Genomic DNA, 11,824 nt, shown 5'->3' on the forward strand with positions numbered 1-11,824 from the left:
ACCCTCTCTCTCTCTGACTATTTATACTGAATTAACCCTCTCTATCTGACTATTTATACTGAATTAACCCTCTCTCTTTCTGACTATTTATACTGAATTAACCCTCTCTCTCTGACTATTTATACTGAATTAACCCTCTCTCTCTCTGACTATTTATACTGAATTAACCATCTCTCTCTCTGACGATATATACTGAATTAACCCTCTCTCTCTCTGACTATTTATGTTGAATTAACCCTCTCTCTCTGACTATTTATACTGAATTAACCCTCTCTGACTATTTATACTGAATTTACCTTTTCTCGGTGACTATTTATACTGAATTAACAGTCTCTCTCTCTGACGATATATAGTGAATTAACCTTTGCTCTCTCTGACTATTTATACTGAATTAACCCTCTCTCTCTCTGACTATTTATACTGAATTAACCCTCTCTCTCTCTGACTATTTATACTGAATTAACCCTCTCTCTCTCTGACTATTTATACTGAATTAACAGTCTCTCTCTCTCACTCTCTCTGTCTCTCTCTGACTATTTCTACTGTATTAACCCTCTCTCTATCTGACTATTTCTACTGAATTAACCCTCTCTCTCTATCTGACTATTTCTACTGAATTAACCCTCTCTCTCTCTGACTATTTATACTGAATTAACAGTCTCTCTATCTCGCTCTCTCTGTCTCTCTCTGACTATTTCTACTGTATTAACCCTCTCTCTATCTGACTATTTCTACTGAATTAACCCTCTCTCTCTATCTGACTATTTCTACTGAATTAACCCTCTCTCTCTCTGACTATCTCTACTGTATTAACCCTCTCTCTCTATCTGACTATTTCTACTGTATTAACCCTCTCTCTCTATCTGACTATTTCTACTGAATTAACCCTCTCTCTCTATCTGACTATTTATACTGAATTAACCCTCTCTCTCTCTCTGACTATTTATACTGAATTAACCCTCTCTCTCTCTGACTATTTATACTGAATTAACCCTCTCTCTCTCTCTGACTATTTATACTGAATTAACCCTCTCTCTCTCTGACTATTTATACTGAATTAACCCTCTCTCTATCTGACTATTTATACTGTATTAACCCTCTCTCTATCTGACTATTTATACTGTATTAACCCTCTCTCTATCTGACTATTTATACTGAATTAACCCTCTCTCTCTCTGACTATTTATACTGAATTAACCCTCTCTCTCTCTCTGACTATTTATACTGAATTAACCCTCTCTCTCTCTCTGACTATTTATATTGAATTAACCCTCTCTCTCTCTCTGACTATTTATACTGAATTAACCCTCTCTCTCTGACTATTTATACTGAATTAACCCTCTCTCTATCTGACTATTTATACTGAATTAACCCTCTCTCTCTCTGACTATTTATACTGAATTAACCCTCTCTCTATCTGACTATTTATACTGTATTAACCCTCTCTCTATCTGACTATTTATACTGTATTAACCCTCTCTCTATCTGACTATTTATACTGAATTAACCCTCTCTCTCTCTGACTATTTATACTGAATTAACCCTCTCTCTCTCTCTGACTATTTATACTGAATTAACCCTCTCTCTCTCTCTGACTATTTATACTGAATTAACCCTCTCTCTCTGACTATTTATACTGAATTAACCCCCTCTCTCTCTGACTATTTATACTGAATTAACCCTCTCTCTCTCTGACTATTTATACTGAATTAACCCTCTCTCTCTCTGACTATTTATACTGAATTAACCCTCTCTCTCTGACTATTTATACTGAATTAACTCTCTCTCTCTCTGACTATTTATACTGAATTAACCCTCTCTCTCTCTGACTATTTATACTGAATTAACCCTCTCTCTCTATCTGACTATTTATACTGAATTAACCCTCTCTCTCTCTGACTATTTATACTGAATTAACCCTCTCTCTCTCTGACTATTTATACTGAATTAACCCTCTCTCTCTCTCTGACTATTTATACTGAATTAACCCTCTCTCTCTCTCTCTGACTATTTATACTGAATTAATCCTCTCTCTCTCTCTGACTATTTATACTGAATTAACCCTCTCTCTCTCTCTGACTATTTATACTGAATTAACCCTCTCTCTCTATCTGACTATTTATACTGAATTAACCCTCTCTGACTATTTATACTGAATTAACCCTCTCTCTCTCTGACTATTTATACTGAATTAACTCTCTCTCTCTCTCTCTGACTATTTATACTGAATTAATCCTCTCTCTCTCTCTGACTATTTATACTGAATTAACCCTCTCTCTCTATCTGACTATTTATACTGAATTAACCCTCTCTCTCTATCTGACTATTTATACTGAATTAACCCTCTCTGACTATTTATACTGAATTAACCCTCTCTCTCTCTGACTATTTATACTGAATTAACCCTCTCTCTCTCTGACTATTTATACTGAATTAACCCTCTCTCTCTCTCTGACTATTTATACTGAATTAACCCTCTCTCTCTCTCTGACTATTTATATTGAATTAACCCTCTCTCTCTCTCTGACTATTTATACTGAATTAACCCTCTCTCTCTGACTATTTATACTGAATTAACCCTCTCTCTATCTGACTATTTATACTGAATTAACCCTCTCTCTCTCTGACTATTTATACTGAATTAACCCTCTCTCTATCTGACTATTTATACTGTATTAACCCTCTCTCTATCTGACTATTTATACTGTATTAACCCTCTCTCTATCTGACTATTTATACTGAATTAACCCTCTCTCTCTCTGACTATTTATACTGAATTAACCCTCTCTCTCTCTCTGACTATTTATACTGAATTAACCCTCTCTCTCTCTCTGACTATTTATACTGAATTAACCCTCTCTCTCTGACTATTTATACTGAATTAACCCCCTCTCTCTCTGACTATTTATACTGAATTAACCCTCTCTCTCTCTGACTATTTATACTGAATTAACCCTCTCTCTCTCTCTGACTATTTATACTGAATTAACCCTCTCTCTCTCTCTGACTATTTATATTGAATTAACCCTCTCTCTCTCTCTGACTATTTATACTGAATTAACCCTCTCTCTCTGACTATTTATACTGAATTAACCCTCTCTCTATCTGACTATTTATACTGAATTAACCCTCTCTCTCTCTGACTATTTATACTGAATTAACCCTCTCTCTATCTGACTATTTATACTGTATTAACCCTCTCTCTATCTGACTATTTATACTGTATTAACCCTCTCTCTATCTGACTATTTATACTGAATTAACCCTCTCTCTCTCTGACTATTTATACTGAATTAACCCTCTCTCTCTCTCTGACTATTTATACTGAATTAACCCTCTCTCTCTCTCTGACTATTTATACTGAATTAACCCTCTCTCTCTGACTATTTATACTGAATTAACCCCCTCTCTCTCTGACTATTTATACTGAATTAACCCTCTCTCTCTCTGACTATTTATACTGAATTAACCCTCTCTCTCTCTGACTATTTATACTGAATTAACCCTCTCTCTCTGACTATTTATACTGAATTAACCCTCTCTCTCTCTGACTATTTATACTGAATTAACCCTCTCTCTCTCTGACTATTTATACTGAATTAACCCTCTCTCTCTATCAGACTATTTATACTGAATTAACCCTCTCTCTCTCTGACTATTTATACTGAATTAACCCTCTCTCTCTCTGACTATTTATACTGAATTAACCCTCTCTCTCTCTCTGACTATTTATGCTGAATTAACCCCCTCTCTCTCTCTGACTATTTATACTGAATTAACCCTCTCTCTATCTGACTATTTATACTGAATTAACCATCTGTCTCACAATTCAATTTCAATTTAAGGGCTTTATTGGCATTGGAAACGTATGTTAACATTGCAAAAGCAAGTGAAGTAGATAGTAAACAAAAGTGAAATAAACAATAAATATTAACAGTAAACATTACACTCAGAAGTTTCAAATGAATAAAGACATTTCAAATGTCATATTATGTCTATATACAGTGTTGTAACAATGTGCAAATAGTTAAAGTACAAATGGGAAAATAAATCAACATAAATATAGGTTGTATTTACAATGGTGTTTGTTCTTCACTGGTTGCCCTTTTCTTGTGGCAACAGGTCACAAATCTTGCTGCTGTGATGGCACACTGTGGTTTTTCACCCAGTAGATAAGGGAGTTTATCAAAATTGGATTTGTTTAAGTGGATCGATGTAATCTGACGGAAATACAGTATTTAGTCAGCCACCAAAAAAAAGATGAGAGAGGCCTGTAATTTTCATCATAGGTACACGTCAACTATGAGAGACAAAATGAGGGATAAAAATCCAGAAAATCACATTGTAGGATTTTTAATGAATTTATTTGCAAATTATGGTGGAAAATAAGTATTTGGTCAATAACAAAAGTTTCTCGACACAGGTCAAACGTTTTCTGTAAGTCTTCACAAGGTTTTTCACACACTGTTGCTGGTATTTTGGCCCATTCCTCCATGCAGATCTCCTCTAGAGCAGTGATGTTTTGGGGCTGTCGCTGGGCAACACGGACTTTCAACTCCCTCCAAATATGTTCTATGGGGTTGAGATCTGGAGACTGGCTAGGCCACTCCAGGACCTTGAAATGCTTCTTACGAAGCCACTCCTTCGTTGCCCGGGCGGTGTGTTTGGGATCATTGTCATGCTGAAAGACACAGCCACGTTTCATCTTCAATGCCCTTGCTGATGGAAGGAGGTTTTCACTCAAAATCTCATGATACATGGCCCCATTCATTCTTTCCTTTACACGGATCAGTCGTCCTGGTCCCTTTGAAGAAAAACAGCCCCAAAGCATGATGTTTCCATCCCCATGCTTCACAGTAGGTATGGTGTTCTTTGGATGCAACTCAGCATTCTTTGTCCTCCAAACACGACGAGTTGAGTTTTTACCAAAAAGTTATATTTTGATTTCATCTGACCATATGACATTCTCCCAATCCTCTTCTGGATCATCCAAATGCACTCTAGCAAACTTCAGACGGGCCTGGACATGTACTGACTTAAGCAGGGGGACACGTCTGGCACTGCAGGATTTGAGTCCCTGGCGGCGTAGTGTGTTACTGATGGTAGGCTTTGTTACTTTGGTCCCAGCTCTCTGCAGGTCATTCACTAGGTCCCCCCGTGTGGTTCTGGGATTTTTGCTCACTGTTCTTGTGATCATTTTGTCCCCACTGGGTGAGGTCTTGCGTGGAGCCCCAGATCGAGGGAGATTATCAGTGGTCTTGTATGTCTTCCATTTCCTACTAATTGCTCCCACAGTTGATTTCTTCAAACCAAGCTGCTTACCTATTGCAGATTCAGTCTTCCCAGCCTGGTGCAGGTCTACAATGTTGTTTCTGGTGTCCTTTGACAGCTCTTTGGTCTTGGCCATAGTGGAGTTTGGAGTGTGACTGTTTGAGGTTGTGGACAGGTGTCTTTTATACGGATAACAAGTTCAAACAGGTGCCATTAATACAGGTAACGAGTGGAGGACAGAGGAGCCTTTTAATGAAGAAGTTACAGGTCTGTGAGAGCCAGAAATCTTGCTTGTTTGTAGGAGACCAAATACTTATTTTCCACCATAATTTGCAAATAAATTCATAAAATCCTACAATGTGATTTTCTGGAGAAAAAAATCTCAATTTGTCTGTCATAGTTGACGTGTACCTATGATGAAAATTACAGGACTCTCTCATCTTTTTAAGTGGGAGAACTTGCACAATTAGTGGCTGACTAAATACTTTTTTCCCCCACTGTATTTATGCTGAATTAACCCTCTCTCTATCTGACTATTTATACTGAATTAACCCTCTCTCTCTCTGACTATTTATACTGAATTAACCCACTCTCTCTCTCTGACTATTTATACTGTATTAACCCTCTCTGACTATTTATACTGAAATAACCATCTCTCTCTCTGACTATTTATACTGAATTAACCCTCTCTCTCTCTGACTATTTATACTGAATTAACCCTCTCTCTCTCTCTGACTATTTATACTGAATTAACCCTCTCTCTCTCTCTGACTATTTATACTGAATTAACCCTCTCTCTCTCTGACTATTTATACTGAATTAACCCTCTCTCTCTCTCTGACGATATATACTGAATTAACCCTCTCTCTCTGACTATTTATACTGAATTTACTTTTTCTCTGTGACTATTTATACTGAATTAACAGTCTCTCTCTCACACTCTCTCTGTCTCTCTCTGACTATTTATGCTGAATTAACCCTCTCTCTCTGACTATTTATACTGAATTAACCCTCTCTCTCTCTCTGACTATTTATACTGAATTAACCCTCTCTCTCTCTCTGACTATTTATACTGTATTAACCCTCTCTATCTGACTATTTATACTGAATTAACCCTCTCTCTCTGACTATTTATACTGAATTAACCCTCTCTCTCTCTGACTATTTATACTGAATTAACCCTCTCTCTCTATCTGACTATTTATACTGAATTAACCCTCTCTGACTATTTATACTGAAATAACCCTCTCTCTCTCTGACTATTTATACTGAATTAACCCTCTCTATCTGACTATTTATACTGAATTAACCCTCTCTCTTTCTGACTATTTATACTGAATTAACCCTCTCTCTCTGACTATTTATACTGAATTAACCCTCTCTCTCTCTGACTATTTATACTGAATTAACCATCTCTCTCTCTGACGATATATACTGAATTAACCCTCTCTCTCTCTGACTATTTATGTTGAATTAACCCTCTCTCTCTGACTATTTATACTGAATTAACCCTCTCTGACTATTTATACTGAATTTACCTTTTCTCGGTGACTATTTATACTGAATTAACAGTCTCTCTCTCTGACGATATATAGTGAATTAACCTTTGCTCTCTCTGACTATTTATACTGAATTAACCCTCTCTCTCTCTGACTATTTATACTGAATTAACCCTCTCTCTCTCTCTGACTATTTATACTGAATTAACCCTCTCTCTCTATCTGACTATTTATACTGAATTAACCCTCTCTGACTATTTATACTGAATTAACCCTCTCTCTCTCTGACTATTTATACTGAATTAACTCTCTCTCTCTCTCTCTGACTATTTATACTGAATTAATCCTCTCTCTCTCTCTGACTATTTATACTGAATTAACCCTCTCTCTCTATCTGACTATTTATACTGAATTAACCCTCTCTCTCTATCTGACTATTTATACTGAATTAACCCTCTCTGACTATTTATACTGAATTAACCCTCTCTCTCTCTGACTATTTATACTGAATTAACCCTCTCTCTCTCTGACTATTTATACTGAATTAACCCTCTCTCTCTCTCTCTGACTATTTATACTGAATTAATCCTCTCTCTCTCTCTGACTATTTATACTGAATTAACCCTCTCTCTCTCTCTGACTATTTATACTGAATTAACCCTCTCTCTCTATCTGACTATTTATACTGAATTAACCCTCTCTGACTATTTATACTGAATTAACCCTCTCTCTCTCTGACTATTTATACTGAATTAACCCTCTCTATCTGACTATTTATACTGAATTAACCCTCTCTCTCTCTGACTATTTATACTGAATTAACCCTCTCTGACTATTTATACTGAATTAACCCTCTCCCTCTCTGACTATTTATACTGAATTAACCCTCTCTCTCTCTGTCTATTTATACTGAATTAACCCTCTCTCTCTCTGACTATTTATACTGAATTAACCCTCTCTCTCTGACTATTTATACTGAATTAACCCTCTCTCTCTATCTGACTATTTCTACTGAATTAACCCTCTCTCTCTCTCTGACTATTTATACTGAATTAACCCTCTCTCTCTCTGACTATTTATACTGAATTAACCCTCTCTCTCTATCTGACTATTTATACTGAATTAACCCTCTCTCTCTCTGACTATTTATACTGAATTAACCCTCTCTCTCTCTCTGACTATTTATACTGAATTAACCCTCTCTCTCTCTCTGACTATTTATACTGAATTAACCCTCTCTCTCTCTCTCTGACTATTTATACTGAATTAACCCTCTCTCTCTCTGACTATTTATACTGAATTAACTCTCTCTCTATCTGACTATTTATACTGTATTAACCCTCTCTCTATCTGACTATTTATACTGTATTAACCCTCTCTCTATCTGACTATTTATACTGAATTAACCCTCTCTCTCTCTGACTATTTATACTGAATTAACCCTCTCTCTCTCTCTGACTATCTATACTGAATTAACCCTCTCTCTCTCTCTGACTATTTATATTGAATTAACCCTCTCTCTCACTCTGACTATTTATACTGAATTAACCCTCTCTCTCTGACTATTTATACTGAATTAACCCTCTCTCTATCTGACTATTTATACTGAATTAACCCTCTCTCTCTGACTATTTATACTGAATTAACCCTCTCTCTCTCTGACTATATATACTGAATTAACCCTCTCTCTCTCTGACTATTTATACTGAATTAACCCTCTCTCTCTCTGACTATTTATACTGAATTAACCCTCTCTCTCTATCTGACTATTTATACTGAATTAACCCTCTCTCTCTCTCTGACTATTTATACTGAATTAACCCTCTCTCTCTATCTGACTATTTATACTGAATTAACCCTCTCTGACTATTTATACTGAATTAACCCTCTCTCTCTCTGACTATTTATACTGAATTAACTCTCTCTCTCTCTCTCTGACTATTTATACTGAATTAATCCTCTCTCTCTCTCTGACTATTTATACTGAATTAACCCTCTCTCTCTATCTGACTATTTATACTGAATTAACCCTCTCTGACTATTTATACTGAATTAACCCTCTCTCTCTCTGACTATTTATACTGAATTAACCCTCTCTCTCTCTGACTATTTATACTGAATTAACCCTCTCTCTCTCTCTCTGACTATTTATACTGAATTAATCCTCTCTCTCTCTCTGACTATTTATACTGAATTAACCCTCTCTCTCTCTCTGACTATTTATACTGAATTAACCCTCTCTCTCTATCTGACTATTTATACTGAATTAACCCTCTCTGACTATTTATACTGAATTAACCCTCTCTCTCTCTGACTATTTATACTGAATTAACCCTCTCTATCTGACTATTTATACTGAATTAACCCTCTCTCTCTCTGACTATTTATACTGAATTAACCCTCTCTGACTATTTATACTGAATTAACCCTCTCCCTCTCTGACTATTTATACTGAATTAACCCTCTCTCTCTCTGACTATTTATACTGAATTAACCCTCTCTCTCTCTGACTATTTATACTGAATTAACCCTCTCTCTCTGACTATTTATACTGAATTAACCCTCTCTCTCTATCTGACTATTTCTACTGAATTAACCCTCTCTCTCTCTCTGACTATTTATACTGAATTAACCCTCTCTCTCTCTGACTATTTATACTGAATTAACCCTCTCTCTCTATCTGACTATTTATACTGAATTAACCCTCTCTCTCTCTGACTATTTATACTGAATTAACCCTCTCTCTCTCTCTGACTATTTATACTGAATTAACCCTCTCTCTCTCTGACTATTTATACTGAATTAACCCTATCTGACTATTTATACTGAATTAACCCTCTCTCTCTCTGACTATTTATACTGAATTAACCCTCTCTCTCTGACTATTTATACTGAATTAACCCTCTCTCTATCTGACTATTTATACTGAATTAACCCTCTCTCTATCTGACTATTTCTACTGAATTAACCCTCTCTCTCTCTCTGACTATTTATACTGAATTAACCCTCTCTCTCTCTGACTATTTATACTGAATTAACCCTCTCTCTCTATCTGACTATTTATACTGAATTAACCCTCTCTCTCTCTGACTATTTATACTGAATTAACCCTCTCTCTCTCTCTGACTATTTATACTGAATTAACCCTCTCTGACTATTTATACTGAATTAACCCTCTCTCTCTGACTATTTATACTGAATTAACCCTCTCTATCTCTTACCTGCTTGTGTACGTGTCTGTGTGTAGGTGATCTGGAGGGCCAGGTGGACTCGTGCCAGGGGGATTATGGAGGTCCTCTGGTGTGTCAGGACTCTCTAGGTATCTCCTACCTCTGGGGTATCATCTCCTGGGGGGAGAAGTGTGGGCAGGCCAGGTACCCTGGAGTGTACACTAAAGTAGCACACTACTTTGAGTGGATCCGCACTCACACTGGCTGGGCTGCTATCACTAAATACAACCTGTGATGTTGATATAGACCAGGAGGGTATTTCACATGTTACTGTTACTGCTGCTTTTCTGTTGTCCCATTCTAAACCAGTCCCTGATTAGAGGGGAATCACCAACCTGGTGTCCCAGGTCTAAACCAGTCCCTGATTAGAGGGGAATCACCCACCTGGTGTCCCAGGTCTAAACCAGTCCCTGATTAGAGGGGAATCACCCACCTGGTGTCCCAGGTCTAAATCAGTCCCTGGTTAGAGGGGAATCACCCACCTGGTGTCCCAGGTCTAAACCAGTCCCTGATTAGAGGGGAATCACCCACCTGGTGTCCCAGGTCTAAACCAGTCCCTGATTAGAGGGGAATCACCCACCTGGTGTCCCAGGTCTAAACCAGTCCCTGATTAGAGGGGAATCACCCACCTGGTGTCCCAGGTCTAAATCAGTCCCTGATTAGAGGGGAATCACCCACCTGGTGTCCCAGGTCTAAATCAGTCCCTGGTTAGAGGGGAATCACCCACCTGGTGTCCCAGGTCTAAACCAGTCCCTGGTTAGAGGGGAATCACCCACCTGGTGTCCCAGGTCTAAATCAGTCCCTGGTTAGAGGGGAATCACCCACCTGGTGTCCCAGGTCTAAATCAGTCCCTGATTAGAGGGGAATCACCCACCTGGTGTCCCAGGTCTAAATCAGTCCCTGGTTAAAGAGGAACAATGAAAACAAGCAGTTGAACTGGCTTCCAGGTCCAGAGATTAGTCATATAGCCTATTCATACATAATACATAGTAATAAACCATTATTACAATGTTATAAGTTGCTTATGCTGGATGATGTCAATAAAGAACTTGAGAGCCCAGTTGTTTGGTCCTGTTATTTTATTTATTGATTTGATGTTTGTTTTATTTTTAGTAAAGGGTTTATGGTAAAGTTTTCCTGCATATATGAACTGTCCCTTTAAAAGCTCTCTCTCATTCTCTTACTCTCTCTCACACACACACACAGTATAACCCTAACCCTAACCCTAGTATAACCCTAACCCTAGTATAACCCTAACCCTAGTATAACCCTAAACCTAGTATAACCATACCCTACCCTAGTATGGCCTAACCTGGTATAGCCCTAGCCTAGTATGGCCTGGCCTGGTGTGGCCCTGGCCTGGGTGTGGCCTGGCCTGGCCTTGTGGCCTGGCCTGGTGTGGTGGCCTGGCCTGGCCTGGCCTGGTGTGGCCTGGCCTGGTGTGGCCTGGCCTGGTGTGGCCTGGCCTGGTATGGCCTGGCCTGGCCTGGGTGTTGGCCCTGGCCTGGTGTGGCCTGGCCTGGTGTGGCCTGGCCTGGTGTGGCCTGGCCTGGCCTGGTGTGGCTGGCCTGGCCTGGTTGGCCTGGCCTGGTGTGGCCTGGCCGCTGGTCTGGCCTGGCCTGGTGTGGTCCTGGCCTGGTATGGCCTGGCCTGGTGTGGCCCTGGCCTGGTCTGGCCCTGGCCCTGGTATGGCCCTGGCCTGGTCTGGCCTGGCCTGGGTGGCTGGCCTGGTGTGGCCTGGCCTGTATGGCCTGGCCTGGTGTGGCCCTGGCCTGGCCCGGGTGTGGCCTGGCCTGGGTGTGGCCTGGCCTGGTGTGGCCTGGC

The 11,824-nt window shown here is 38.8% G+C and overlaps 1 protein-coding gene across 3 annotated transcripts in view; it reads left to right on the forward strand.

The window, feature by feature from the left end:
* LOC121554604 (complement factor I) overlaps nucleotides 1-10,341 on the forward strand; it is a 137,496-nt gene extending 127,155 nt beyond the window's left edge. For all 3 annotated transcript variants that reach the window (XM_045211890.1, XM_045211889.1, XM_045211888.1), the window contains one exon: nucleotides 10,018-10,341. In XM_045211890.1, coding sequence (XP_045067825.1) covers nucleotides 10,018-10,235 — 218 coding nt within the window. In that variant the 3' untranslated portion in view covers nucleotides 10,236-10,341. The remainder of the gene's footprint in view (nucleotides 1-10,017) is intronic.
* The last annotated feature ends 1,483 nt before the right edge of the window (nucleotides 10,342-11,824 follow it).

This window comes from Coregonus clupeaformis, chromosome 39 (assembly GCF_020615455.1).
Source record: "Coregonus clupeaformis isolate EN_2021a chromosome 39, ASM2061545v1, whole genome shotgun sequence".
NCBI lineage: Eukaryota > Metazoa > Chordata > Actinopteri > Salmoniformes > Salmonidae > Coregonus > Coregonus clupeaformis.